General features: G+C 41.2%; 2 protein-coding genes across 5 annotated transcripts; both read right to left on the minus strand.

Moving 5' to 3' along the window:
• Positions 1-2250: 2250 nt before the first annotated feature.
• On the minus strand, positions 2251-4438 carry LOC108679292 (microtubule-associated protein futsch). Of its 2 annotated transcripts, XM_018167890.2 has the most exons (3): positions 4323-4438; positions 2681-3402; positions 2251-2650 (listed from the first exon to the last, which is right to left on the minus strand). In XM_018167890.2, exons 1-3 carry the CDS (start codon positions 4421-4423, stop codon positions 2319-2321), a joined length of 1155 nt encoding a protein of 384 aa, XP_018023379.2. In that variant the 5' UTR covers positions 4424-4438; the 3' UTR covers positions 2251-2318. The 2 variants fall into 2 exon arrangements, with proteins under 2 accessions (XP_018023379.2, XP_047740279.1); XM_047884323.1 differs by having other exon boundaries at positions 2251-3402.
• Positions 4439-7890: 3452 nt separating this feature from the next.
• Positions 7891-11031, minus strand: LOC108679291 (neuroblast differentiation-associated protein AHNAK). Of its 3 annotated transcripts, none has more exons than XM_047884325.1 (3): positions 10494-11031; positions 9342-10439; positions 7891-8940 (listed from the first exon to the last, which is right to left on the minus strand). In XM_047884325.1, exons 1-2 carry the CDS (start codon positions 10930-10932, stop codon positions 9703-9705), a joined length of 1176 nt encoding a protein of 391 aa, XP_047740281.1. In that variant the 5' UTR covers positions 10933-11031; the 3' UTR covers positions 7891-8940; positions 9342-9702. The 3 variants fall into 3 exon arrangements, with proteins under 3 accessions (XP_047740281.1, XP_047740280.1, XP_018023378.1); XM_047884324.1 differs by having other exon boundaries at positions 10476-11031; XM_018167889.2 differs by having other exon boundaries at positions 9342-11031.
• Between the last annotated feature and the right edge of the window lie 15796 nt (positions 11032-26827).

The following is a 26827-nucleotide window of genomic DNA, read 5'->3' on the forward strand; positions in this document are numbered from 1 at the left end:
TGTATTNGCGCCGTACACCTCCTATGTATGGACTAACTACACGGTATGTGTCGTGGCACACGGTTCACAGCGCCGTACACCTCCTATGTATGGACTAACTACACGGTATGTGTCGTGGCACACGGTTCACAGCGCCGTACACCTCCTATGTATGGACTAACTACACGGTATGTGTCGTGGCACACGGTTCACAGGGCCATACACCTCCTATGTATGGACTAACTACACGGTATGTGCCGTGGCACACGGTTCACAGTGCCGTACACCTCTTATGTATGGACTAACTACACGGTATGTGTCGTGGCACACGGTTCACAGCGCCGTACACCTCCTACAAGCTATAGAGGGTGACTGACTGGCGCCAGTAAATGCGGAGCTATACAATAGAGGGCGGATGTTCAATAGCGGGCGGATGTTCAATCGAGGCTTGCAGCCTGTACGTGCATCTCTGCCCTGTACACGTCTACAGACACGCACACAGGTCACAAGAAATTTCTGTCCACACAGCGAAAGAGGCCAAAAATGGTAAAATGTTCGAGTTTGTTTTAGTGTCAAAGTTTACCGATCGATGTCCTGACCTACGATAAAAATTGCCAAAGTTAAGTCTAAAATCTTTATTCATTTGCTGGTCCATTTATTCATTTTTATTGCATACAGCCTGGCCACTTCTAAGGCTGCACACTGCAACGGCCCTTGTGCAATGTCATGCATACCTGCGTGACTATTGACTGCGGCATTTCCCTTGCACAATGTCATCTCTCTTGGCCTATCGCTAGCTTCAAGGTCGTGCGAACTATTAATCTTGCCGACTATCACCGTATCCAGCGATTTTTTCGTTGTCATCTAAACCTTACACAACGCAATATTCACGAATCGCGTTATCGATATTTTATCCGTAATTCCAGCAATTAATTTCAGCTCTTTGGCCAACCAGGATCGCGAAAGGCTAAATACGCGTTCATTTTTTATGAACTCGCACTAAGATTGCACTTAGATGACATTTTGATTTGCGCCATTAACCGTAACAAATAAATGACATCTCGGACCCATTCATTCGTCTACAGAGACAATTTCGAAGGATTACAATTTCGATTTTCAGATATTATGTCTTGTTAGCGATATGTCCTTTCAGTGCACAGAGGCTTAAACTTCTTTGGGACAATAGACGATCAAAATTAAAACTTATTGCGCGAAGAACTTTCTCAAATAGGCAATGGATTACAAGCATCCTTAGTTACCTCGTCATAGGAAAATGAATACACGCAATGCGTGCACGAACAGTTTACGAAGTTCGCTGCACGCCGTGCACTGAGGAGACTAAAAAGTTTAGGGCTGGGGTAAGTACACTTGCAATGATAAGATACGAAACCATAATAATCTCTCACGGCAATTCACGGCAATACGACACAAGACCTGATAACCTCTTGCTACAACACATAGTCGGTCCTTCACTGCAATGTTCGACAACCATGCCATAATTTAATTTAGAATGTCTACCGGACCGATCACGTCCATCGGAACGAGCGATTCATACAGAGATTGAGCATTCGGTGAGAGTCCTACGAACCTTGCTAAATCGGGGTGGCATTCACAGCATCACAATCCTGGCAACGTAACCCGAAATCTGTGAGCTACTGAACTGTACAAGCCAAGTTTGAATGTCGCCCAATTAAACTAACGTCAGGTGAAAATCTTCGTTCGTGTTATATACAGTACCATTATTCAAGTGTTCCGAATAACGCGCAGCATCTCTACTTCCTGCTCAATCGGATTCGTGCAATCCACGTTGTCTCCAGCTTACATCCGTGGTCATTACCAACTTCCCATTAGCCAGCGGTGTCCCATCACCCTATTTACACCTAGTGCTGACGAATTCGAAGTATGCCACACATTTACAGACATAAGTTTGTACAGATATTTCCAAAACCACATCTAACCAGCCAGCACACTGACTCAAACCTCTTAAGTTCACAGTTCGTTTTGGCATGCAACCCAAATTATGCGTGCGGCAATTTTCTTTACGACACAATGTAATCTGCGAGTATGGCAATAAGAGGCTTTGCTAAGCTCCGCAGCAAGAATGATATATTCATTCCTATACATGAGCAATTCTTAACATCTTATGCCTCATATCAATTTTATGGTGCAAATATAAGAACTAATCGAGAAGTCTGCTAACTATTCTAACTATCAAATTGCAACTGTCGAGGCCTCTAAACAGGTTTTCATCAGGCAAAGAAAAAAACGGAGGTCATTTATTAAAATAGTTTATTGAATGCAAGGGGGCTAAAACATTAACGCTGTTCAAGAACATTTGCCTATAACGGCATGGCTTTATCGTCGGCCTCTTCACTTGGCGAGGGACTGATCTTGCCCTCCGACGGCGCTGCATCGCTGAGCGACGAAGGCGTGTCCACATCACGGCACGACTCGGCCAAAGGAGACTGTGTTCGGGAGGTTGATGAAGATCCTGCAGTTGCCGATCCAGCAGCTGAAGATGCACATCTACTTCCAGATGGTGAACCGGCAGGTTCGGGAACGGGAGAAGGGGCTGCCGCTACAGCTATATCTGGATTCACGACTTCCGGTTGATTCAAGTCGCGGGGTTCTTCACGGGGCTCTTCACGTGGCTCTTCCCGGGGTGTGGCACCTGCGGGTGCGGCACCTGCGGGTGCGGCACCTGCGGGTGCGGCGGGTCGAGCAGCATTCATTTCCTCTTGCTGCCTTAGGCGTTCCATATTTTCACGATGCTGTTGGAGTAAATGCCTGCGCAACTCACCAGGTTCAAGTGGGCTTAACTCTTCCTGTACCTCCATCTCTTCGCCTTCTTTCCCCTCTTCCTTCTCTGCGTAGTGTCCGTCATCTACGCTTTTAGCTCCACTCTTCTTTCTCCTTCTGTCTTTATCGTCATCGTCGTCATCGTCTTTCTCCCCAGCTCCTCCCGAAGGGGGCGAGCCAGCTGGGGCCTGTTCAGAGGCTTTTTCAGTCCTTTTGCTCTGCCGCCTGGGAGCTCCTCCTGAGCTAGACTCGTCGTCTGCGTCAGTTACCTCATCTTGCCCAACAGATCCATCTCCTTTGAACTTCGTACAAACTCCAGGAAGTCCAGCATATGTACTTTCCACGTACAAGATAGTCTTGGTATTCTGACCACATTCCAGGACCATCGCTGGATTAGGTTGTGCATGAAGTGGTTCAACTGGGCAATCCCGGATTGCGATATTCTCGCCGATGGAAGTCAGAAATTCCAAATAGTCCAAATGCACGAGGCTCGCTTCCAAGAAGGTGTCTACAGTTCGTTGTGAAGGTATGCCGTTAAACAAGTAATCTTCCAACTTCCCGTCTTCTAGCCGGCATTTCTCATCAGATAGTTTTCCTTGGGTCAGTTGCTTAGTTACACAAACCCTGCAAAAACACCGAGTCAATATAGGCATTACACACAAGAGGCGCGCGTATTTAGGCTGTCTGTCTACCCGGCTAACCTTGTTGCCCAGTGAGATGCTCAAGCTTCTTACCCGATGTGATTATGGATTCATCAAACTTACCCCCTAAAGTATAGCCAGTTAACCATTTTTCACCAAGGCTGGCTGAAGTTCGTTTGCACGGGAAGGCTGCACAACAAATTCTAAACATTTATGTAGAAGTTTTTGCAGGTTCCTACTACTGTAAGTACCAGCCGTTGATAGACCTGCACCATAAATCTAAGTAGAAAATGCCACCCAGATGCCACCGAAAATTCTTAGATGCCACCGAGTCAGACCGAGACAGTTTCGATCATACAACTGCTACACAATTTAGCAAGACCTGCTACTTCTTTCTAAGAAAGATAACCAAATACGACTGCCACCTCAAATCATAATTTTTCAAAATTGACGTTACTCGCATTTGCTCTTACGTGTATATAGGAATCTTCACTACTCTTCTGCAAATTATCAATTCACGACCAGCACGTAAAGAAGGGTTCAAGACATGGTCATATTGTAAGCATGCTAGCCAAACATTGACGTCCATATTTTATGTCAATTTTCAAATCTGAATAAAAACTGGATAATATTTCCAAAACTTACGATATTATTCGAAGCTTTGCTTCGTCGAAGGCCATAAGATTGAAGTTATGAGCGTAATACCGTAAGGAACTTCTATCTGAAGTTTCATTACAAATATTATAGCAGGTAGTGAAGAACAGTCATTTGACCAGAATATAACCTATAGTTTAAGTCTCATATCACGACACGTAATCTGCCATTAGTTCGCCTAACTAGAAGTGAATAGATGGCCCCCATAAGCTAACACCCGTCATTATCGCCAACCAAATCAACACTTACATGTTTACACCGGAAGACTGTAGTGATGAGGACACTTGAGGCGACTGTAGAGGTGATGAGGAACGATTACGTCGACAGAAGACAATCTGTCCAACAGACATCGATGCTTTCTAACTTGAGTGTCGAGAGTTTTCTAAGAAATGCGGAATTTCTTAACACACGCAACACCCTTGAAGTTGAACAAAATGTTGAACACTGAAGCTGTAATTGTATGCAACTTCCAAATTTTATTATAATTCAATTACTATATATAGTTTTAGAACGTTTAGTATTTAATTACTTACTGCAGTGGTTAACGTTAACGTAACTAACAGCCTTCGTCTGATTAATGTCTGACTGAAGACAAATTTGATAATTACTAATAATTTATAAATGGCACCAGCAAGCAAATACGAGTTGAGATACTGATAAATAATTAACAGATAAGATAGCGATGAATTGTTACCAGCAACAGAGATGCTAATCGGCAAATTACTTTACATGTCATCCCGCTAATTATATGACACGAAGGCTATCGATGATTAGTTTTCCTTGATGGTACTGATATCTTAAATGATAAGGTTCTCCTTGATGTTACTGACAACTTAAATGCTAAGGTTCTCCTTGATGTTACTGACAACTTAAATGATAAGGTTCTCCTTGATGTTACTGACAACTTAAATGCTAAGGTTCTCCTTGATGTTACTGACAACTTAAATGCTAAGGTTTTCCTTGATGATACTGACATCTAAAATAATAAGGTTTTCCTTGATGGTACTGACATCTTGAATGATAAGTTTTCCTTGATGATACTGACATCTTGAATGATAAGTTTTCCTTGATGGTACTGATATCTAAAATGATTAAATTCGCCTTGATGGTACTGACATCTTAAGTCAACATCAACTGACGGAACTCATTTTTTATTCCGTTTAGAGTCCCGACTTCGAATTCTGCGAGTAACGAGTAGTAAGTATTGCTGATGGTACCGGTGATCAAGTCAACGCTGCGTGTATTAGCGATCAATTATTCCCACTGTAGTCGCAAATGAGGAGCGACGCTGTCATTTCCATTTCCTCAAGCAATTGAAGTAATTTTTTTAACAGTTCATCAACTCGGATTTTAAAATTTCTCTATCACTGCCGATAAGATTGTAAATGAACAGATGGATAAGAGATATATTAATTCAGTTCGTGAATCATTCAAAGACATCAAAATTGTGAACGACAGCTTCCGTAAAAAAATCTAATTTAAGAATTACTCGATTCTATTTTCAAATATTGTTTACTTCTTTTGATTTTCGCTAAGATATGATGATATGATTTACTAGCGTGTGCAGAGCTTTGCATGGTACCTCGAGCTGCAAATGATCGTAAAATTTGAAATATTTTCATCGATTATCCGACAATTAACTGGTTAGGTTATTAGGTTCTATAGCGGAGTTCTGGACGACACCGCCCATGGTCCCGCCGGTGCATGGGATGAAACAGCCTGGGGGTGGCCCAGCGGTTAAAGTTCAGAGTACCAAGAATGGAGCGGGGAGTGCGGTTCGATTCCAGCTCTAGCTGTGCGCCAGGTTCTGGTCAGAATCGGCAAGGAGGCCTGGCGGTTATAAGCAAAGAAATTTTGAAGCAGTGAGTTGCGAGTTCAAGCCATGCTGTGGGATGCTATAGATATTCTGCAATATTAAGAATCGGCGACGGGCCTACGGCCTAATAAACGCTAGAACCGCTATATTAAGTAGTGGATAATATCGCCACTGCTTACTAATGGCAGCAGGGCAGAGATCATGGACTGTGCTCAGAGACACGTCTAGTCGTCTCTGGATGTGTGGTTAGCTGACCAATATGTAGGACGCCAGGCATGAATCGGCTTACGATATGATGATTGAAGCTCTTCCTCTTTCAGCGACTCCATTGACACAGCGCTGATCGTTCTGTGCCACCACAACTAGAGATCCCAACAAGGTTCAAAGGGATATTCTCGAGTGCCTGTCACTCGTTTCAAGCTTATGGGTCACACATTCGTAAGTCTCATCATCAAATTTTTGTTCCAGGCCCGTTATCTTCCCGTGTGCAATATTGTATATACCTTTCTTTTCTCTTCCATGGAGGCATCTTTCGTGACTGCGCTTCTGCCGGTAGTCTCCCGCATCCCGCATCTCCCGCATCCCGATGATAATCAACACGGCGATTCACTAGACCGCCTCGATCATACGGTCGCAGTGCACCCACCTCAACCAAGCCCACATGCATAGTGCTCAGCAATACGCCAGACGAAGGTTGCTCAAGAGGACAATCACATAAGATATATTTACAGCTTCTCTTGCATGAATCAAGAGGGCAATCGCATATATGATATATTTACCGCATCTCTTGCATAAATCAGCAGGTATATCCATGCCTTTTGCAACCTCTTAAGTTATCATCAAACGTAGCCTTATCAACTTTGGCTCTAAAAACCGAAAACTTGTGCCGTCTAAAGACGAGCTATTTTGTAGTGTTTTTTGTCAGCGTCTTTACAACGTATTGCAGTTCAGCCCATGAGTAATATTCAAGAGACTCGTGCTGTCCGTCGATGAAAATGCAGTAGCGAACAATAATTATTGAGTTACTCCCGCAAATTATTTTCTACGTACGTTGGTACAATAATTACGCTCATAACTTAGCTCAGTCACCCTCCAACTCTTTATTCTTCACGTTATTCCATTTATTGAACATGCTAATTACCGATTGTATATCTATCGTTTCAAAAAGGCTACTCGTCAACATTTTCTTTATATCAACACTAACTTAATTTATTTGGTATATGATCAATAGATTCTAATTCGAATTTTTCAGAACGCTCACCATTCAATGATCACTACAAGTTACCTGTCGGGCCGATTCAACTAATTTGCGCAGTTAAAAGATAACAATTTCCTCCAAACATCCGAACTCAAGTTAGGCGCGAACTTTAAAAACTTTCGGACGCATCAGATTCCGTGCACAGCTCACGATCGAGAGGTCAGCTTCATCACACCAGGACACCAAATATGTTTCTCAGAGACGCCTTATTGTACGCACACAGTGAAAGCAGGTTGCCAGCGTGCTGGTTACCTGCTCAGGCTGGCGTCTGAAACCATAGAATACAGAAGCCTATTCGTACAGGTTTTCACTGTGAACACTTACATTATTATCCTATGTTCATTCTTGTGGCAGGTTGAAACCATAGCATACAGAAGCCTATTCGTACAGGTTTTCACTGTGAACACTTACATTATTATCCTATGTTCATTCTTGTGGCAGGTTGGAGCAGGTTGCCCGCGCGGGCAAACCTGCTTCCACTGTGAGCGTACCCTTAGAATGGAATGAAACTCATGCGTCCATGTAAGCATTTTCTATCATAGCAAATTAACAAGAAAAAGATCAGTCAGCAATCGCGTAAAAATGTTAAATAATTTTCACCAGTCCATGAATTAAATGCGATAAAATTTCTCAGACATTTGAAATTAACAATCCTTACGATAACAATTTGGCAAGTCTATTAAATAATCTCTTAACGCAACAAAAGAGAAGTTCGATATCTGCCCAAATTTGACAACATTCTCAGAAGAAATTGCACGCGTAAGTTGAAACTCGCGATGCGGCAAATCCATCGAGATTAAGTCTGCGCTGGGACGCTGATACAAGTAAATGAAATTACGCTATTCGAGTCTACTTTAAGCACACAAATTAAATGTTGATTGGTCTGGTATTTTCAAACATCGTCGCTGTCAAGATAACAAATTTGACCGAAATAGAAATTAAAATTAATTACAAATTACCAGGCTAAGCTTAACCGGCGGACAAAAGGCTTGCTAGGCAGTTAACATCTGAACAAATTCTGTTTGTGGGAATGGTCATCTTACTATGTATGCCTATTGGCAATATTATATCGATATTTTAATGGATGCGCAGCCACAGCTGCACACGCAGTGTGGGAACACAGCAACCCGACGTCAAAACTGCGTCATTTGAGTAAAACTTTTAACAAAGATTTTCCCTGGACGCTGGACGCTAGGAACTCCCAAGCCAAATTTTCGGCAAGACCTAACAAAAACGTTGCATTGGCGCTAGAAGGGAACTTCGCTCTTAGGAAGGAAACTAGCGCTCGAAGGTAACTTTCCTCCCAGGAAGGGAACTATATAGCGCTCGAAGGGAACTTCCCTCCTAAGAAGGGAACTATATAGCGCTCGAAGGGAACTTCCCTCCTAAAAAGGGAACTATATAGCGCTCGAAGGGAACTTCCCTCCTAAGAAGGGAACTATATAGCGCTCGAAGGGAACTATATAGCGCTCGAAGGGAACTTTCCTTCTAAGAATGGAACTAGCGCTCGAAGGGAACTTCCCTCCTAAGAAGGGAACTAGCGCTCTAGTGTGGGGATAATTGCCATTCAAGTAGCGTCGCCAGAGTTGCATTAGGGTGACGGACTTCAGTTAATAAACATTCACCATTTGACGGGCGCGATTTCAATTTCACCTCAACTGAGAACAAAGAAATACTATCAATTGAACCGTGGAAGGCATCAACCTCGCCTGCTCCTCAGTCTTTGTCCTGTTTTTCTTCTCGATCTGAAGTCTCTATAGTTTGCCCCCCACCACGTAATTTGGGAAACGGATCTGTGGGATAGAAGTTTCATTCTGCGTTAGGACTTCATTTAATATATGTAACTTTACTGCTTTAAATTGCGAAAACTATGATTAAAGCGCTTAGAATGAAGGTCCTGGGTATACGCATGCAGCATCAATTTATCAGAGGAGGGCGGATGAAGGTTTTTAAGCAATAAAAACGATGAAGGTTTCAACGCAAGGCAGGTTAACAAATGACAATCATTGATGCAGAAACGCGATCAAAAAGGTGCTGGTATGATAACTTAAATTGCACTGCCATACAAAAAACTTAATATAAGCGTATATTAATATATTAATAATAAATTCCATAATTCTAAGTTATAATGGTTTATGAAAAAATATCTAAACATTCAATCTTAGTACCGGTATTGAACAACAAAATTTCTTACCTAGTGATTCCCAGAAAGACAAGCGCTGAAGTGGCGATAGGTTCTTCAGACGATTTAATTTTCAAGCCCCCGATGCTCGCAGGTATTGGGCATTAGGTTCTAGGTTCTTCAGACAGTCTAACTTCAAGCCCCCGATGCTCGCAGGCATTGGGTGTTAGGTTCTAGGTTCTTCAGACAGTCTAACTTCAGGCCCCCGATGCTCGCAGGTATTGGGTGTTCATCCAACTGGTCCTCCATCAAAGTCACAAGTAAACCTCATCCAATGTTGTTTAGATTCCCACACAGAAATGTACGCGCCTCCATAGCGTCAAGAACCCAGCTCTTCCTCTGACCCTAAATGACGTTGATGCGAAACAGACATTTAGTGGCTCCCGTCAGTCACGTCGACACTCCCGTCAGTCACGTCGACACTCCCGTCAGTCACGTCGACACTCCCGTCAGTCACGTCGACACTCCCGTCAGTCACGTGGATACTTCCGCCACTCACGTCTAAACTTCCGCCACTCACGTCGATACTCCCTCCATCCAAGTCGATAGGAATAGTCCAGCGGCCGAACCTACGTAATTCGATACTGCCTCCGTTAAAGTCAATACTGCCTCCTTTCAAGTCGAGACTCCCTCCGTTTAAGTTGAATATCCCTCCGTTCAAGTCGAAACTCTGTCCCTTGAAGTCGAGACTACCTCCCTTCAAGTCGAGACTTCCCCTGTTCAAGTCGAAACTTCCTCCTTCCAAGTAATCACTCAATCCGCTTCTGTCGATGCACCCTCTTTTCAAGTTGATACTCCCTCCTTTCAAGTTGATGCTCCCTCCGTTCAAGTCTATACCATCACCATTCAGGTCGATTTTCCCTCCGTTCAGGTTAATATTCCCTCCGTTCAAGGCGATACTTCCTTCGGTCAAGTCGAAAAACCCTCCATGCAAGTCGAAAATTAATCCGAATAAGCCGATACTCCCTCCTTTTAAATCAATTCTCCCTCCTTTCAAATCTATATTGCCTCCGATTAAGTCGAAAATTTCACCGTTCACGTCGACATCAGTTACATTTACGTCGATATTTCCCCGCTCCGCGTCGAAATTTCCACAAACCACATCGACATATCCCCAATCCGAATCATTTCCCCAATCCGAATCATTTCCCCAATCCGAATCATTTCCCCAATCCGAATCATTTCCCCAATCCGAATCATTTCCCCAATCCTCGTCGACATTTCCCCAATCCTCGTCGACATTTCCCCAATCCTCGTCGACATTTCCCCAATCCTCGTCAACATTTCCCCGTTTCACGTCGATATTCCCCCGTTCCACGTAAATACTTTCATTGATCCTATCTAGATTTCCTTGATTTTCCTGTACTGCCAGCAGCCGCCTGGCCCCCACCCTCATGTCATGATGAGCAAACTGCGGGTGCACCACAACAGCCGTGGAGACCTCAGTTCTGCTGAGCGTGCCAGGGTCAGGATTAGGTTCTGCGGGCGCACGGCCGACCGCGTAGTCGCCCTCCTGGGCGAACTGCAGGCACAGGCGGCGTAGAGGTGTGGGGAGGGATGAGGCGAGCAGACATAAAACTGTCATGTACCTGAAGAACAACATCTCTAGCTATCTTCACTTTGCGTCGACTTGTAAAACCACTAAAAATTCTCTAGATTAAGTTTAAAATCTGTTGAGAGCGGGAAGAAATCATACCCAGCTATTATTATTGAGGTAAGTAAAAATTTGTACATAGACATTTCGAGGTCTCAAATTTCTAACGACGGAATTTTAAAGGATTTTGCATAGCTTATCGCGGTTCATAGTTAGAAACTAAGTTGCCAAATACGTTCCTATGGACAAGACGTAGAAGATGCATTTGACGTACAACAAAAGCTGGCTAATCAAAATGGTGAGTGGTCTTTGGAGAGCATGAACTGGAGATACCACTGCATTTTTAATTGCGAAGAATATCAAGATTAGGTTAGATGAATTTATGTTCTAATAACTAAAGTTGAATCCCCACTCGCCTTCGGGTCGAATGGGCACGCATAAAAATTTCAAGCATATTTTAGTGTATGTGAGCAGAAATGGTGTGTTACAAGAAAAAATTACCTATTTTCAGGTCACGATTGACACCAAGTGTACATTACCTCTACTTCCGAGACTTTTAAACACAAGACGATTTTATTTTACTGCTAAATGTCTTCATACACTCGGCCAAGAACATGACGAATCAAGATGGCGTTTCAACGAACACACGACTTAGTTGGAGAGCTAAAGTTAAAAGAAATATAAATTTACACGCCTTAGTTAGCTATGGAGATGACATTAGGAGAAATACAAAATTTTAGAGCGGCAATTGCTGGGGCACATTAGCCGTATATTTGAGAACAAAGTCAACGTTACGAAGTTACGTACTGAGTGAACATAAGTATTACAGAAGATGATGGAATAACCGGTAAAGTTGCAGTAGTGACAAGCTTAGCCGAGGCGTAAAAGAAGAGTCCAGCAAGGCTAGAAAATTCAGCTTCTTCCCGAAAATAAGTATTCAAGGTAATTCATAGTGCGTGGCCACAAGCCCAACTGCAAAATTCATTCAAAAGCTCCTTGGAACTGACTGGCATGCAAACAATATTGGAACATCCAGCCAATTCTTGAATTTACTACAGTCTACTTGTAAAGTAAGTAACTTTTAAGCTATAGTAAATATGTGTAGAGTAATTAATATGATGAAATGAACTACATTTATAATCAAGAGATAATACATAATGAGAACAGGAATACAGTTTGACGACTAGATAGAGCGGGACGCACAACATTCGCAGTCAATATGGCCTTCACAACAAGCGAGCTCACGGATCGTGGTGAATCCAGCGTTAAAGATGGCGCCAATAATCAAGTAAGAAGCTCACGGATCGTGGTGAGTCCTGCGTTAAAGATGGCGCCAATAATCAAAGTGCATCTACGTACGTTGGAATGACGTCGCGTAACTTCTACATCCGGGTTTCTGAACACCGTGGCAGGAGCTATCGTTCTAACTTGCCTCTCTCCAAACCTCCTCATTCTTCCGTGCGCCTCCATGCGGCATGCTGAACAGTGCAACGTGGCCGTAACTGAGAGTGATTTCAGGATACTCGGTTCCACATCTGGCTGCTCGGATTTGAGGATATTGGAGTCTCTACAAATCTTCAAACGAAAACCGTGTCTAAATAATTCGTTTAGTTCATATAATCTGGAAACAGTGAATCGCTAGGCTTTTATATTCTTTTCGTGAACTCTAGGATTAAATTGTTCCAATCGACTCCTGTTTTTTTCGATATAATGCTATGTCTTGTTTAGGTTTTATGTCTGTCTTAGAATTTTGATATAATATTATGATTTTATTCATTTTTAGTTTGTCGAACTGATGATGGAACTGGACTCCGAAACGTTTTCAATATAGATATGGTGCATTTGCTTGATGTTTTCTTTGCTTTTAAATTCCTTGTGAACTTGCGATGTAAGCAGACTGATAAAATAAGTCTACCTCATATCTCAGGTAGGCAAAATCACCACAATAGTCTACCTGATATGCCAGGTAGACAATATCACCATAATAGTCTACCTCATACGCCAAGTAGACAATATCACCACAACAGTCTACCTCATATGCCAGATGGACAACATCACCACAATAGTCTACCTGATATGCCAGGTAGACAATATCACCACAATAGTCTACCTCATATGCCAGGTAGACAATATCACCACAACAGTCTACCTCATATGCCAGGTAGACAACATCACCACAATAGTCTACCTGATATGCCAGGTAGACAATATCACCACAATAGTCTACCTGATATGCCAGGTAGACAATATCACCACAATAGTCTACCTGATATGCCAGGTAGATGAAGCTCAGCGCAGCACAGAGGCCCAGGACTGTGATGTTGCTGGCCAAGTCGAACACGCGGCTGCCAAGGAGCAAAGTCGAACATTGAAATTTTCTGGTCAGGAGTTGAATTTTGTCAAAAATTACCTAACCCGCCGAGTTAAAAACAAAAAAAAATTCAAAAGGAAAACGCTGATCTACGAAATAAATTTCAAAACGCGCCTTGTTAAAGTCTAAAGTGCGTTATGAAGATGATAATAATACTTAATTGAGTTCTCATAGATTAAAGTTTGGAATTCTTAAATTTTTTGATAAGTTAGTCTTATTCGAATACAAGTGAAAAGGGTTTAATCATATCGGTTTAACGTTTATAAAAGAAAAATGGTTTAATCATAATCATAACGAAGAAAAGTTGAGAACATTACCTGAAGAACTCGTTGTGGCACACGTAGTACGCGGTGGTAATGAAGACGTTCGGCTGGCCGCGGAAAGGAGTACATCCATACGATGACTCGACTGTGTTCACCATCAGCAACATCGCAACGAGTGCAAGAAAGAACGAAAATGCCTGACTCCACACGAACATGTACCTGGTGATATCGACCGTCATCATGTTCGGGGTAATCCTGCAGAACAGTGCGACACGCACCAAGAACAACGCCCAGTACAACATGAGTACCGCCACGGTCAGCAGGGGGAACAGGGGCATGATTGTTGTACCAACCCATGACAGAGTTTGGACCCCGAGTAGCATTAAGCCAGCACCTGGAACGTCAAGCCTTCGTTGCATCCTTTTCCTGACTTTCTTCCAAGGTGACAGCCGCAAAGGAAGGAGCACCACAATCTCAAAAACAAAAACAAGGATCCACATCATCGGCTGGAACATCATGGATGCGTAGATCTGCTGAGCAAACTCTGCCTCCCAGCAGAAGTGATTGGTAGGACACAAGTTACGAGACGGGTTGATGATTTGAGTGTAGAATAATACACCGATAGATGAGAACTGTAGCGTGGCAAGACGTATCGTTAGAATTCGAAGAGATATCATTTCAGAATGTTTTTCCAATTTTCCTATTGCCTCGATGATTGGCGGAAATATTTGGTTGATAAAGTAGAGGCATCCTGAAACCAAAAACTGCAGTAAATGCGAATACACACTAAGTTGGTTCCAGTCAATGTCACCACCATCTCCAGGATCCGTTGAGTTACCCGAAGAAACATTTGGATTTGATGAAATATTTAATGAAGTCGAATTGGTATTTTGCAACTTGAAGCGCTGTTGTAGTCTAGCGGTGGTGTAGACAATCCCCTAAGCTGTACCTATTACCACCCACACCATAATGTTACAAATTAATCGAACATAAAACAAACGAACCTTCCCACAACATGTGCGCGTTAGCTTCTCTCTTTTATGCATGATCTTCGCCAGAAAAGTCTTTAATGAGTGACGAACTGACTTCTTCCGAGCCTTTACCGAGATGGGGTCACAAACCGAGAAGTCCCATCCGGTAAACAAGGTCGACGTGACGTCAGCTGACGACTTATCTAAGCTGTATTTCTGCTTCAAATAATGACCAAACTTTGATACCAAATAAACTGCGGTGATAAAGAGATACAAGAAGCTGGTGATCTGAGTGACCATAGCCACGGGGTAGTTGATATCCTCGATGTAAGCAGGATAAACTGACGAGTAGAAGTAAGATGACTCGACGAAGCCAGTGCCCTGGAAGATGTCCAGCAAGGTTGCGTAGGTCCAGTTAGCTCTTTCATAGGCCATTGATTCCATCAAGTTCAGCTGATAGCCCGTGCATTGCAGGATCTGAACGTAGACAGGGGACAATAACATCGTGAGGTGCGTGAAATGACATAAATTATTGGAGGTGAATTATTGAAATGACGCATATTCACTCCATTGGAAAAATGGAGTGAAATTTAGAAAAATATATAGAATGAATTTTAAAAGCTTGGTCTATCGAGGGAAAAAATTTTACTGTCATGTTATTCGTAGAAATTTATCTCTCTGCTAGTGTACGTCACTCCCCATAAGTTGCCAAATCCAAATAAATCTATGCTTCAGCTTTCCATTGCAACAAACAACACAAAGTCGCCCGCAAGGAACATTGCAATGCCATCAAAGCGTATTTGTCAGCCAATTGTTGGTCGGCCAATCATTCGCGTTGGTCGGCCAATCATTAGTGTTGGTCGACCAATCATTCGCGTTGGTCGGCCAATCATTCGCGTTGGTCGGCCAATCATTCGTGTGCAATTAGGAAGCAATGGTCAGCAACTAAGGAGAGACGGACAGTAATTGAGGTCTTATAAACGTAAGTGAAAAGAACGATGGACACTAATTGTTCATGCACCACTCTGAGAAATGTATGGGTGATAGTGTCCAAATTTTGACACACTGCCTGCACGTAGCACTGATACGCCCGTTTGCCCGGTCAAACTGAGTCAGTATGACTCACATAAAGGCCAACCCCGCATCGCTATTTAGACTAAGTCTATGAGTCCAAGAGATACATTTAACATGGACCGTCGTGAGCCAGACACCTGCTCGTCGTTGTCGCTGAGCAGGATGCCATCGCAGGATCCATCGGCTGCGATCCTGACACGTGTTGACATGTTCCCAACCACCGACCAGCCGTAGGACTGGTCGTGTACCGAGCTGAAGGTGATGGTAGGACAGACGAGTACCACCATAATCACCATGGCCGCCATCACGTTCATCAGGAGGAGGTCTTTGTACAGACCAAGCAACAGACTACCACTCCAGCCCAGTCTCGACAGCATGTGGTGGCGCAGTTGACGCTTCAGCTGCACCAGCATATCAAGGTTTTATAAACAATATCAATGTCTATTGAATATTAGGTCTGCTAAATATTAGATAGATTTTTGGGCTGGCAAGTAAAGGAAGCCTAATGCAGTTAATATATAATAGGAAATAAAGAAATTTATTATTTATTCCTTTTCTGGCAGAAACAAAGCTAAGGCTTTTCTAACATTGCAGGTAACACTCACTATACCTAGAATCAACCCTGAAGAAAAATTGAAATAAGGCTTAAGAATTTCTAAAAATAGTGTTATTGGTTTTAAATGATATGCGGGGGCTCAAGCTCTGTGATGTGAGCCGAACACAGCCATCACTCACCTGGTCCGGATGCAGACATCGGATGAGCTTGATCAGCTTCAGCGCCTTCCTTCGCCGACACCAAGACTCGGTCGAGCTCATCTATAGGAATACTCACGTTAGTTAGGTTTTATCAGGGAAAATGTTATAAATCCATTGAAAAATCGGAGAGTGTAGGTAAATCAATGAAATAAGAATTCTCTGCCAACCCACTGGCAGAAATATTTCACATAGTAAATTATTGCACATGGCGCAGTGATAATTGAGACCCTCTATTAAGAGAAATATCTATTTATATGATGTGCTGTTATTTCATCATAAAATTTACTAATATCACATTTATACCACTAAGATAACCTCAATTTGTTAATATACTCTGATGTTCTCACAGGCACATTTAGGGGTGCAGGTTTAGTCCGTCCTGGCCACGCCCTCCAGGACTTCTTCTTTTCTTCCAGTTTGCGGACAGAATTTCTCAGGCGCTCATGCGGGGCGACTTCAGCCGCGGATCTTCGGTTGCCATTACGACCCAACATTGTCCGGATCCTTTGGTACGTCCTCGTCCCGTCGTCGCTGGCGGCGACGTGGGGACCGCGAAACGACCGTGTCCCTCGGTACGTCCTCGTCCCGTCGTCACTGGCGGCGACGTGGGGACCGCGAGACGACCGTGTCCCTCGGTACGTCCTCGTCCCGAACAACTGTGTCTTATTGTGCCGACAACTGTGTCTTATTGTGCTGACATCTGTGACTTATTCTGCCGACAACTGTGTTTTATTGTACCGACAACTGTGTCTTATTGTACCGACAACTGTGTCTTATTGTGCCAACAACTGTGTCTTATTGTGCCGATAACTATATCTTATTATACCGTCAATCGTGTCTTATTGTACCGACAACTGTGTCTTACTGTGCCGACAACTTTGTCTTATTGTGCCGACAACTGTGTCTTATTGTACCGTCAACTGTGCTTTACTGTGCCAACAACTGTGTCTTATTGTGCCGATAAATGTGTCTTACTGTGCCGACAACTGTGTCTCATTGGACCGACCCTGTCCTTATTGTGCCGAGAATTGTGCCTTATTATTCCGACAACTGTGTCTTATTGTGCCGACAACTGTGTCTTATTGTGCTGAAATCTGTGACTTATTGTGCCGACAACTGTGTTTTATTGTACCGTCAACTGTGTCTTACTGTACCGACAGCTGTGCCTTATTGAACCAAAAACTGTGCCTTATTGTGCCGGCAACTGTGCATCATCGAACCGATTTCATTTAACAGTAAATTTTTGTAATTCACATTTCGTACATTTGGAGATTTGAACTGAGGTAAACTTAAAAAGAATTTTTAGTTGAATCGTTATTCCTAAACGAATAAGAATTTTTCTCAAGGGGAGCGTCTGGGCAAAATTTTATCTCAGCTATTAACAGACGGATCAGTTTGAAACTTGATACACATGTGTAAAACCATTTGAGAAAATTTTTTTGTTCGTGTGAATTTTTCGAAAAAAATAAAGAAAACGTGAAATTCTTAGAAAACGAACCAAAAACAGGGGTACTTCAGAATTCTATCTCCTCCTAGGATTTTCAAGCTACAACATCGAGACACATATCATTCGATGCATAAAGACCAGATCTATGAAACGTCGCATACGTTTTTTGAAATTTTCATTTTGTGTGTGTAGAAGCATTTTTCGTAAAATTTTCGAAATTTTTAGATTTTACCCCCGCCAAACCCCCCCACCTTTTTTTGCATTATAAAATCCAAACTACAACGAAATTAGAAAAAGGTTTGCCACGTTTTGTTGATATTTTCTTTGCAAATCGAACGGTATATCTCTCATTGCTGTAGCTTCAAAACTGTAGGAGGAGATAGGATTGCCGTAAGAGAGGTTTTCAGCTTTGGCAACTTCTCAGTAGAAGCAAAAACCCTCCGCGCGGCACGTAACGTAGCCTAGATACCGAAAGTAAGCATCAACTCGCTTCACAGTCAGTCAGCGGTGCATGGAGCCACTAAATGAACACCATCCCGCGTGCTGTCTGTGAGGTTACTGAGCTCTAGCTGAGTGGAGAGCACATTCTATAGTTAATTTCACCATTTGGAATTACTGAAGGCCCCCCACCCTCTTCCCCCCTTACGGGATCTGTCGTGAACGCATAAATCAACGTACAGAGATGGTTCTAGTACCGTTCGATGCAGCAGAAAGTAAGCTTTAAGGTGAGTCTAAAAACCGGAAAAGCCGAAATTTCGACCTTTGGATCCAGACGCTCCCCTTAAGCGTTTGTTCATGTTGAATTCTTATTTAATTGCTCGTTAGACAGCAATACTTTTGAAGGCGTTGAAGTGATGCAGATGAAACATTTCACCATAGCATGCAGTATTAGAAATCCACTATATATTCTCTATTAAAACTAGGGACTAAATTACTAGAGAAGCAACACAACTAGTAACATAAAATTAACTAGAGAAGCAACATAACTAGTAACATAAAATTAACTAGAGAAGCAACATAACTAGTAACATAAAAACAACTAGAGAAGCAACATAACTAGTAACATAAAAACAACTAGAGAAGCGACATAACTAGTAACACAAAATTAACTAGAGAAGCAACATAACTAGTAACATAAAATTAACTAGAGAAGCAACAAAACTACTAACTAGTAACATAAAATTAACTAAAGAAGCAACATAACTAGTAACATAAAATTAACTAGAGAAGCAACAATGCACACGCTGGTGTGTACTAACTGCACACGCTGGTGTGTACTAACTGTACACGCTGGTGTGTACTAACTGCACACGCTGGTGTGTACTAACTGTTGCTTATATCATCGTTATCATTAAGGTTCCATTAGTGATTATCATCGTCATGGTTGCATAGGTCCTGACCACGCTTGCCTCTATAAATAAAGTTAATGGCTCTTTAAAAATCAATTCATTTTACCATCAGTTGCCGCTGAAGCAATTATTAGATAATATAATACAGAGCCACGCTTGTCAGGGGGCAGTTAGCCAGCCTAGTCGCTGGCCAAATTGTCGTATGAATTTTCCACTTCATCTTATTGATAATTTAGGCTCTACGCTTCATAATAGCATTTTTATGATAACTGCATTTATGTTAATGGTTTACAGCTGAACAATATATCTTCTTCAATTGCCTACTTGCGATAAAAACAGATTTTTCAGAGGAGGATTGCGAAAATTTTGCCTCGCTTCGCAAACAGAAATGTTTCATTCATGGCCTGCTTGTTCAAGTGTTCCACGTCACGCGCTGCGAACAATTTTTCGTTGAAAATATCTAGCGAAGAATTATCCTTATTGTTTTTAATTGCATTACATGATATAACGGCGCTCTGATAATATTGAAATGTCATAAAATCGCTCTCAAAATATAAAGTTCCGGAACGTAAAGCCCGAGCTCACCCAGAAACCCGAAACTTTTGTTCGTAATATAATTTCGGTGCACAAATCATTTGAGTTCTTGTTCATATTTCTGGATGAGCAGTTGAGTAGCAAATTGAATGAAAAATCCTGCCAATATCTCCAATACATCATAACTGAGAAATTTAGCTCTCATAAAGCATATACCTGGTTGGACTTACTAAATATAGCTTATTATTGCAGAATTTTGTTGAAAAAACAAAAATTAATAATATAATAAAGTTTCTATCGTCGATTGGTTCATGCTGGTGCGTTATTACGTCAGACACTTGCGAGGGAATGGCCATTATTATTATTGCGAGGGGAATCGCGACTGGGCTGCAATGTGTGAAACAAGCAAATCTGAGGATGCTAATCAGGCATATATGAAAATTTTTCTTGGTATTGTTGTGCATTATTTCTAATATACTGAGAATGTTATAATACAGTGGATGCTGTAACGAGATGTAGCAATTAGCAGTTCATGAGAGCATTGCATGCCAAACTATAACATATTGTATCATTCATTTGGTAAAATTAAGTGGAGCTGTGCAAAATTTGGTCCAGAGTTCACAGCTCTAAAGTTGCGTTGTAAATTTCTTCTATCAAAGGAATTCTTCCATTAGAAACTCCGCCACGCAAGTCACGCAGAGTAGAGTTCTCGTGAGGCGAGCCGTAAACAATCTTTTATTTTCCTGAAGCCAAAGAATAAAACTAATGAAATCAAAGACAATTTGATTGCGTTGAGCTCCCAATAGAAGGGTTTCAGGTCCTGCAATAACGTGTCAACCGACGGGGCATTTCAGGGAGCTGATCGGCAGGCTTGCGAGAGATCGTCAGTGGTGAGCTCGAGAAAAAATACAAGTTCAGAGTGTATTATATACATGTATAAATAGATTATATAAGTTTATTCGAGATAAAGCTAATTGACTGGCATGGAATGGCTGACTGTAACATAAGAGCGAAGTTTCTACAAGTTATCCGAGATAACTTAAGTCAGGATGTGGCAGCGGAAGATGCTAAAACCAAAGCCAAGACCTCTAGAGTGAAGCCATGAAAATGAAATTGCGAATTTTGTGGTTTTGAAACGGTACAAGGTTTGATATCTATAAATAACGCTTGATGCCAATTAAATGTATTGCATCTAGGTTAAAGTTATTGGTGTAATGCAGGCACAAATAGAATTTGCTTTTAACACTACGTGATAAGAGAAATCTAAGAATGTTAGAAACGAGTAGTTAATTCATAGGCACTTAAATTTTATATTCACATTAGCGAAAAAATTCGATTAATTGGTCATTGCAGTTGACTTCAAATTGTAGAGAATATACAGAGTAATTTTTGTTTTCATCACGCACATGCTACATGAATATGAATATAGTTAATTCATTAATTCATAAGATAATTGTTATTATTGGTAAATTTAACATATCAAAGGCAACTAAAGGTTTTATTGAAGACTTTCTAAAGAAGAAGAAACACCTGCTACTTTAGTTATAATTGTCCAGCAGTCTACGCTTGTGATAATTGTGAAGACTTTGAATTGCACAGCCATGTAGACTGAATGTGATGATTGGCTGCTGGTCCTTGAAAGGTACAGTATGAATTTACAAGGAGCAAGAAGCATAATTGCGGTAGTAAAGGGAAGTGAGTAACGCGTGTCGAAAATAGCATAGTCTAAAGGCAATCTTTAAGATTTAAAATTAAGCATTCAATATTCTAATATTACTATAATTAGCCTTAAACTATTATTTTAGTTTAAGATAGAATTCCAATTAACACCTGGATTCCAATTAAAAATTCCCTGGCACATTCCTGGTGATTTTACGTTGTAGCGGGCATGCGTTCTTGATTTCCTCTGGAGGTAGAAGAACTGGAAGTCCAACAGCTAACCATCGCCAGTCTTCTCCAGTTTTTATCCAGTGAACATCAGGCCAGTGACAGGCTACTTTCGCCAGTGACGGTCGTCTTTAGCCAGTGACGGGCATCTTTGGTCAGTGACGGGATATTTCGCCAGTGACGGGCGACTTTCGCCAGTGACGGCATCTTTCGCCATTATAAGCCTGGATTTTATGACCGACGCCTGGTTCTTCGTCGCATGTGGAGTGGATCAATAAAGGGGCTAAAGTCTACGCGTCCGTGTATGATCCTGGCCCATACTTTCAAAAAAAGTTAAGAGATCGTAAGTTCATCAGCCAATCATTGACGGCCTTTCAAGCAAAATCCGCCAATCATAGACAAGAAAATAGAGCGTAAGTACTTACGTTCACTTAGCGAGTTTTGAAAGTATGGCCCCTGGGCCTCGGTCGGAGGACCCGTCATCTCGAGCCACTTGTCCAGCCTCAGCCTTACACGAGACGTAAGTCTTGGTGTGTGGCTGTATCGTAGGCTGACAGAGCTGTACTCTACCTCTTGGCCTCACTAAAATAAAGGTGTTGCCCTAACTTAGTTTGTTAATCTATATTTTATCAAATAGGTGTATGAATATAGTTAATCAATGGTTGCAGGTTGGCTTGCAATTTTGTTTCAACAGATAAAAGGGCCGTGCACAATGCTTGAATTTTAATGGATAATTGATAATATTATTGATAAATATTTGTATATATTCCTAAGAGATAGGTATCGAGAATTTGCCTCCTGTTAATATAAAGTATTGAGTATAATTTAATGGATAATCCGTAAATTTAATTTTTGTATATGGGCAGCACTGAACAGAACGCGTTGGTGGCATGGGTCGCGAGGCCAGCGGTTGGGGTTTTAACCAACCAGCCCGCATTCTCCCGGCCCAGTCATATTTCACATACCTATTTGCTATTTGATTGCCAAAGAATGAAAATAATGTTTAGGCTATTAATCTTGTTTTATTGCCAACTCCGACCCCATCCGTATGGTATTCGTTAACGCGGTAGTAAAGAGAATTAAGAAATGAACGCGGTAGTAAAGAAATGAGAGCAACGCGGTAGTAAAGAGAAGGGAACAACGCGGTAGTAAAGAGAAGAGAGCAACGTGGCAGTAAAGAGAAGAGAGCAACGTGGTAGTAAAGAGAAGAGAGCAACGTGGTAGTAAAGAAAAGAGAGCAACGTGGTAGTAAAGAGAAGAAGAACATGTAGTAAAGAGGAAACGAAGCGAATGAACATGAAATTGAAGCGAAGGAATGTAAAACTGAAGCGAATGAACAAAAGTTGAAACAGATTAAATGAATTTAAAAGGGATGGTAGTTCATGACAGTTCATGACAGTTCATGACAGTTCATGACAGTTCATGACAGTTCATGACAGTTCATGACAGATCATGACAGTTCAAGACAGTTCATGACAGTTCATGACAGTTCACGACAGTTCATGACCAGTTCATGACAGTTCATGGCAGTTCACGACAGTCCATGACAGTGCACGTTACAATAATATAACCATGATAATAAATAAAATGTTCAATACCCATTTATTAACAAGAAATTTCCTTCATACCATTTATTTGATTATTTAATGCCTGAGCAAGTTTTTAACTACGTTGAAAAATAACAATTAATTTCTTTATTGTTTTCTTGAACTAAAATTTTTTCATTCGTATTTATTTTATTTGTTCCGTGCTGCGTCCCGCCATGCATGCAATGCCCGCGAGCTCCTCAGATCATCAGGAAACTCAAAAGAATTTACAAGAAAAAGTCCAGACATAAAATTTCATGACCCTAAATTGGCTTAGGAAATTTCCTAGAAGTTCAACGCAACTGAAGTTAGACGCGCACTTTGGAAATTTTGTTTTGTAGGAAAAAATTGAACTGAGCAATTTTTGAGCGCCCCTTGAGTGCCCCAGAGAGCTTGGGAGCAGCACGCGTGACTCCTTAATGTGTCGTCACAAATTTCATTAGGGATCTCACTTAGAATGTCCGGGGACTGCAGGGTAAAATAACACCGTGACTCTAGGGCAAAAGTTAAATTACTTGAAGATTAAATTATCAACTACTTATTTTTTAGTAATAGGTAATAAATAGGTTATATAAATTTAGTAATAGGTAAGTTGTAGATAATTAATATTTCTTTTTATGAATATTCCAACTAATTTTCAATTCTTTCATTTTCAAAATGCATCAAAACAAAACACATTTCGACTAGAATCTCAGCTTGTTCGGCAACTTAAAAAGTCAAGGCCTCGCAAGCAAAGCCTGCATGCAGATTTATTTTTTTACTTCTAACAGGAAGCACAACAAATTCCAAAGTAACGCCCCACCCTCCAGTGACGCCTACTACTTAAAACGAACTGAATAATTGACAAGCATTTATTTATTTCCATGCAGAAGAATTAATTAAGTAAAGTTAAGCGAAGTTGAGTTGAAAAGGTAAGTCCCTCAGGTGCTAAGGCCAGGTCGGTAACCCTGAACTCCGATTCGTAATTTAACCCTGCGATAACCAACGCTGTTTAGGGGGTAAAGGGTCATTTATATCGCAGGTTTAGGGCTCGCAAGGACGGGTTTAAGGCGTCTTTTAGGCGCCAGCGTCATCTCAGTGTCGCGTCAAGAACGGATTAGGCGTCGTAAATTATACGAGCAGAGGTTTTACGTCATCGGAACTTCTCGACGATACCGCACGGCACTGTGACCTCTCAGGAATGTGTTGTGTGTTGGGAAATGTGTTGTGTGTTGGGAATGTGTTGTGTGCTGAGGAATGTGTTGCGTGCTGATGAATGTGTTGGCTGCCGTATACCGTGTCTCTGTTTTAACCATCGCAACATAGAAAGGCTAGAATAAGATAACAGCTCGGGAACAGTACACTGTATTTCACAACAGATTTATGGCGCCATAAGCCCATGTTGGTCAGAGCTCGTCTTGCCAATGGAGGTGGTGCAGGTCGGCTTGTTCGTCTCTGCAAAAACAAAACTTCAGTAAAATATTGACCAGAAATATTTGCTACATTCGTTGGTAAATGCATTATATAATAATATCCGGAATATAAATTCTGAAATTTGAAATCTAAACTTTTTAACTGAAAGTTTAGATAGATTTTCTTATGAGCGGCTGGGTTTAAGTGAAGTAGTTAAAGTGGGTTAAAGTGAACAAACATACTTCCTACTCTCAACCCTTGTGTTCCAATTTAACGGAAAATTTGTTGCATATATTTTGAAAGGCAAAATTATGTTCCCATCTCAATTTAATCCTCGTAATAAGGCCTTATATTCCACCTAAAAATCCATGATCTAAAACAGGAGATTATGACCACACATTACACATTTGCATTTTTCTCAGTCCTGTGATAGAAATCTTGGCAAAGTCACAAGTGAAAAATGATGTTTTCATCTAAAATTTTACGGATTCACTTTGAAATATGAATGGTTCTTTGTATACAATCGAGATACACTTTCTGATACGTTCTTCACCCGAGCTAAAATGGGTCAATATGACCTACACAAGTGCTTAGAGTGCTTCGCTGTTTGAACAAAGTCTAATTTATTTTCTTGAGTGAACGACAATCAAATTGTTATCTGCTCACGACCAATTAAATGAAAATAGAATTATTTTTTCAACAATATTTTATATTGACAAATTTAGAACGTCCTTGTTGATGCTCTACGTAAATAAAAGTTGATTTATTAACATCAGATAATGGAATATAATCGAGAAAATATTCCAATCAAGAACATATTACAGCAATAACTTTTCTGCTCATAAATTCCATTAAATCAAATCATCGTTAAGCATTGATATCATTTCTTCTCAAGGATATAAACAAAACAAAGTATATCATTAAGAACTGATATCTTTTCTTTCCAAGGATATAAACAGGACAAAGTACATCATTAGGTATTGATATCTTTTCTTCTCCAGGATATAAACAGGACAAAGTATATCGATAAACACAGATATTATTTCATGACACAAATCATTCCCCCACCTGCCCCCTCCATCCCCCGGCACTGTCAGGAAGGCCGCGGATGTGACGGTCCAGCTGCCGTACAAGACGTCGTCCCGCCGCCGTGCGAACAGCGGCAGCGGACGCGCCTCCGACGCCAGCGATCCGCAGTTGGGGCACCGCCGCCGCCCGCCGCCCGCCCCTGCACGCGGCATGAGTTGCCGGGATTTGTGGAGAATTTAAATTTGGTGGATTATTTTGTGTATTTTGTCGGTAAATTGCAATGCGGTGAGTTATGTTGGCAATTTTTCCTTAATTTAAGATGCCTTGGATTATGTTGAAAATTTTATCCGTATTTCATGATGCAGTGGATTATGTTGGGAGTTTTGTCCGTAACTTAAAACGCGGTGGATTATGTTGGGAAATTTTTCCGCAATTTAAAATGCTAAGGATTATGTTGGGAATTTTGTCCACAATTAAAGTTGCCATGTGTTATGTTGGGAATTTTTTCCGTAATTTAAGAAGCCGTAAGTTATGTTGTGAATTTTGTCCACAATTAAAGTTGCCGCGAGTTATGTTGGGTTATTTTGTCCGTAATTAAAGTTGCTGTGGGTTATGTTGGGAACTTTGTCCGTAATTAAAGTTGCCGTAAGTAATGTTGGGAATTTTGTCCGTAATTGAAGTTGTCGTGGAATAAATTTTTAAGTAAATTAATATTAGGTGATTTATGTTTGGAATTTTGTCAGTTATTAAGAATTCGGTTCGTTATTCTAGACAAAATCTGTAATGTTACAGGATGCTGACTCATAAGGTGATTACTGGCCTCACGTTGTGCCTTAGGATGTCTAATGCTATAGAGTTCAGGAAAACAATAGACAGTGATGTCTCCACCTCCCCTACAACCATCCCAATATCCTCCAATTCATTTGATCTTTGGCATTTTATATTATTTATTCATTAAAATAAGGAATAAGTACATAAATAGAAAACAGCGGTTCCATAAAAATAAATACCGGTGCAAAAACAGGTGTCCATTTAACTTTGAATGATATAACAGTTCGCCAGTTTCAACCCAGTTTTAGAAGCAAAAATAGAATAAAACATGACGAACCTAATGAGTGCCATAAATCCATATATAAAATGTCCCATAGGAAAATTTTAAGAATATTTAGTTAGTGAATCCTTTCATAGGATCTAATTTGCAGTGTCTACACTGAAAATTGAACTCTTACTTTAATTTTATACAAT

This window comes from Hyalella azteca, unplaced genomic scaffold (genome assembly GCF_000764305.2).
Source record: "Hyalella azteca isolate HAZT.00-mixed unplaced genomic scaffold, Hazt_2.0.2 contig15175, whole genome shotgun sequence".
In the NCBI taxonomy this organism is placed as follows: Eukaryota; Metazoa; Arthropoda; class Malacostraca; order Amphipoda; family Hyalellidae; genus Hyalella; species Hyalella azteca.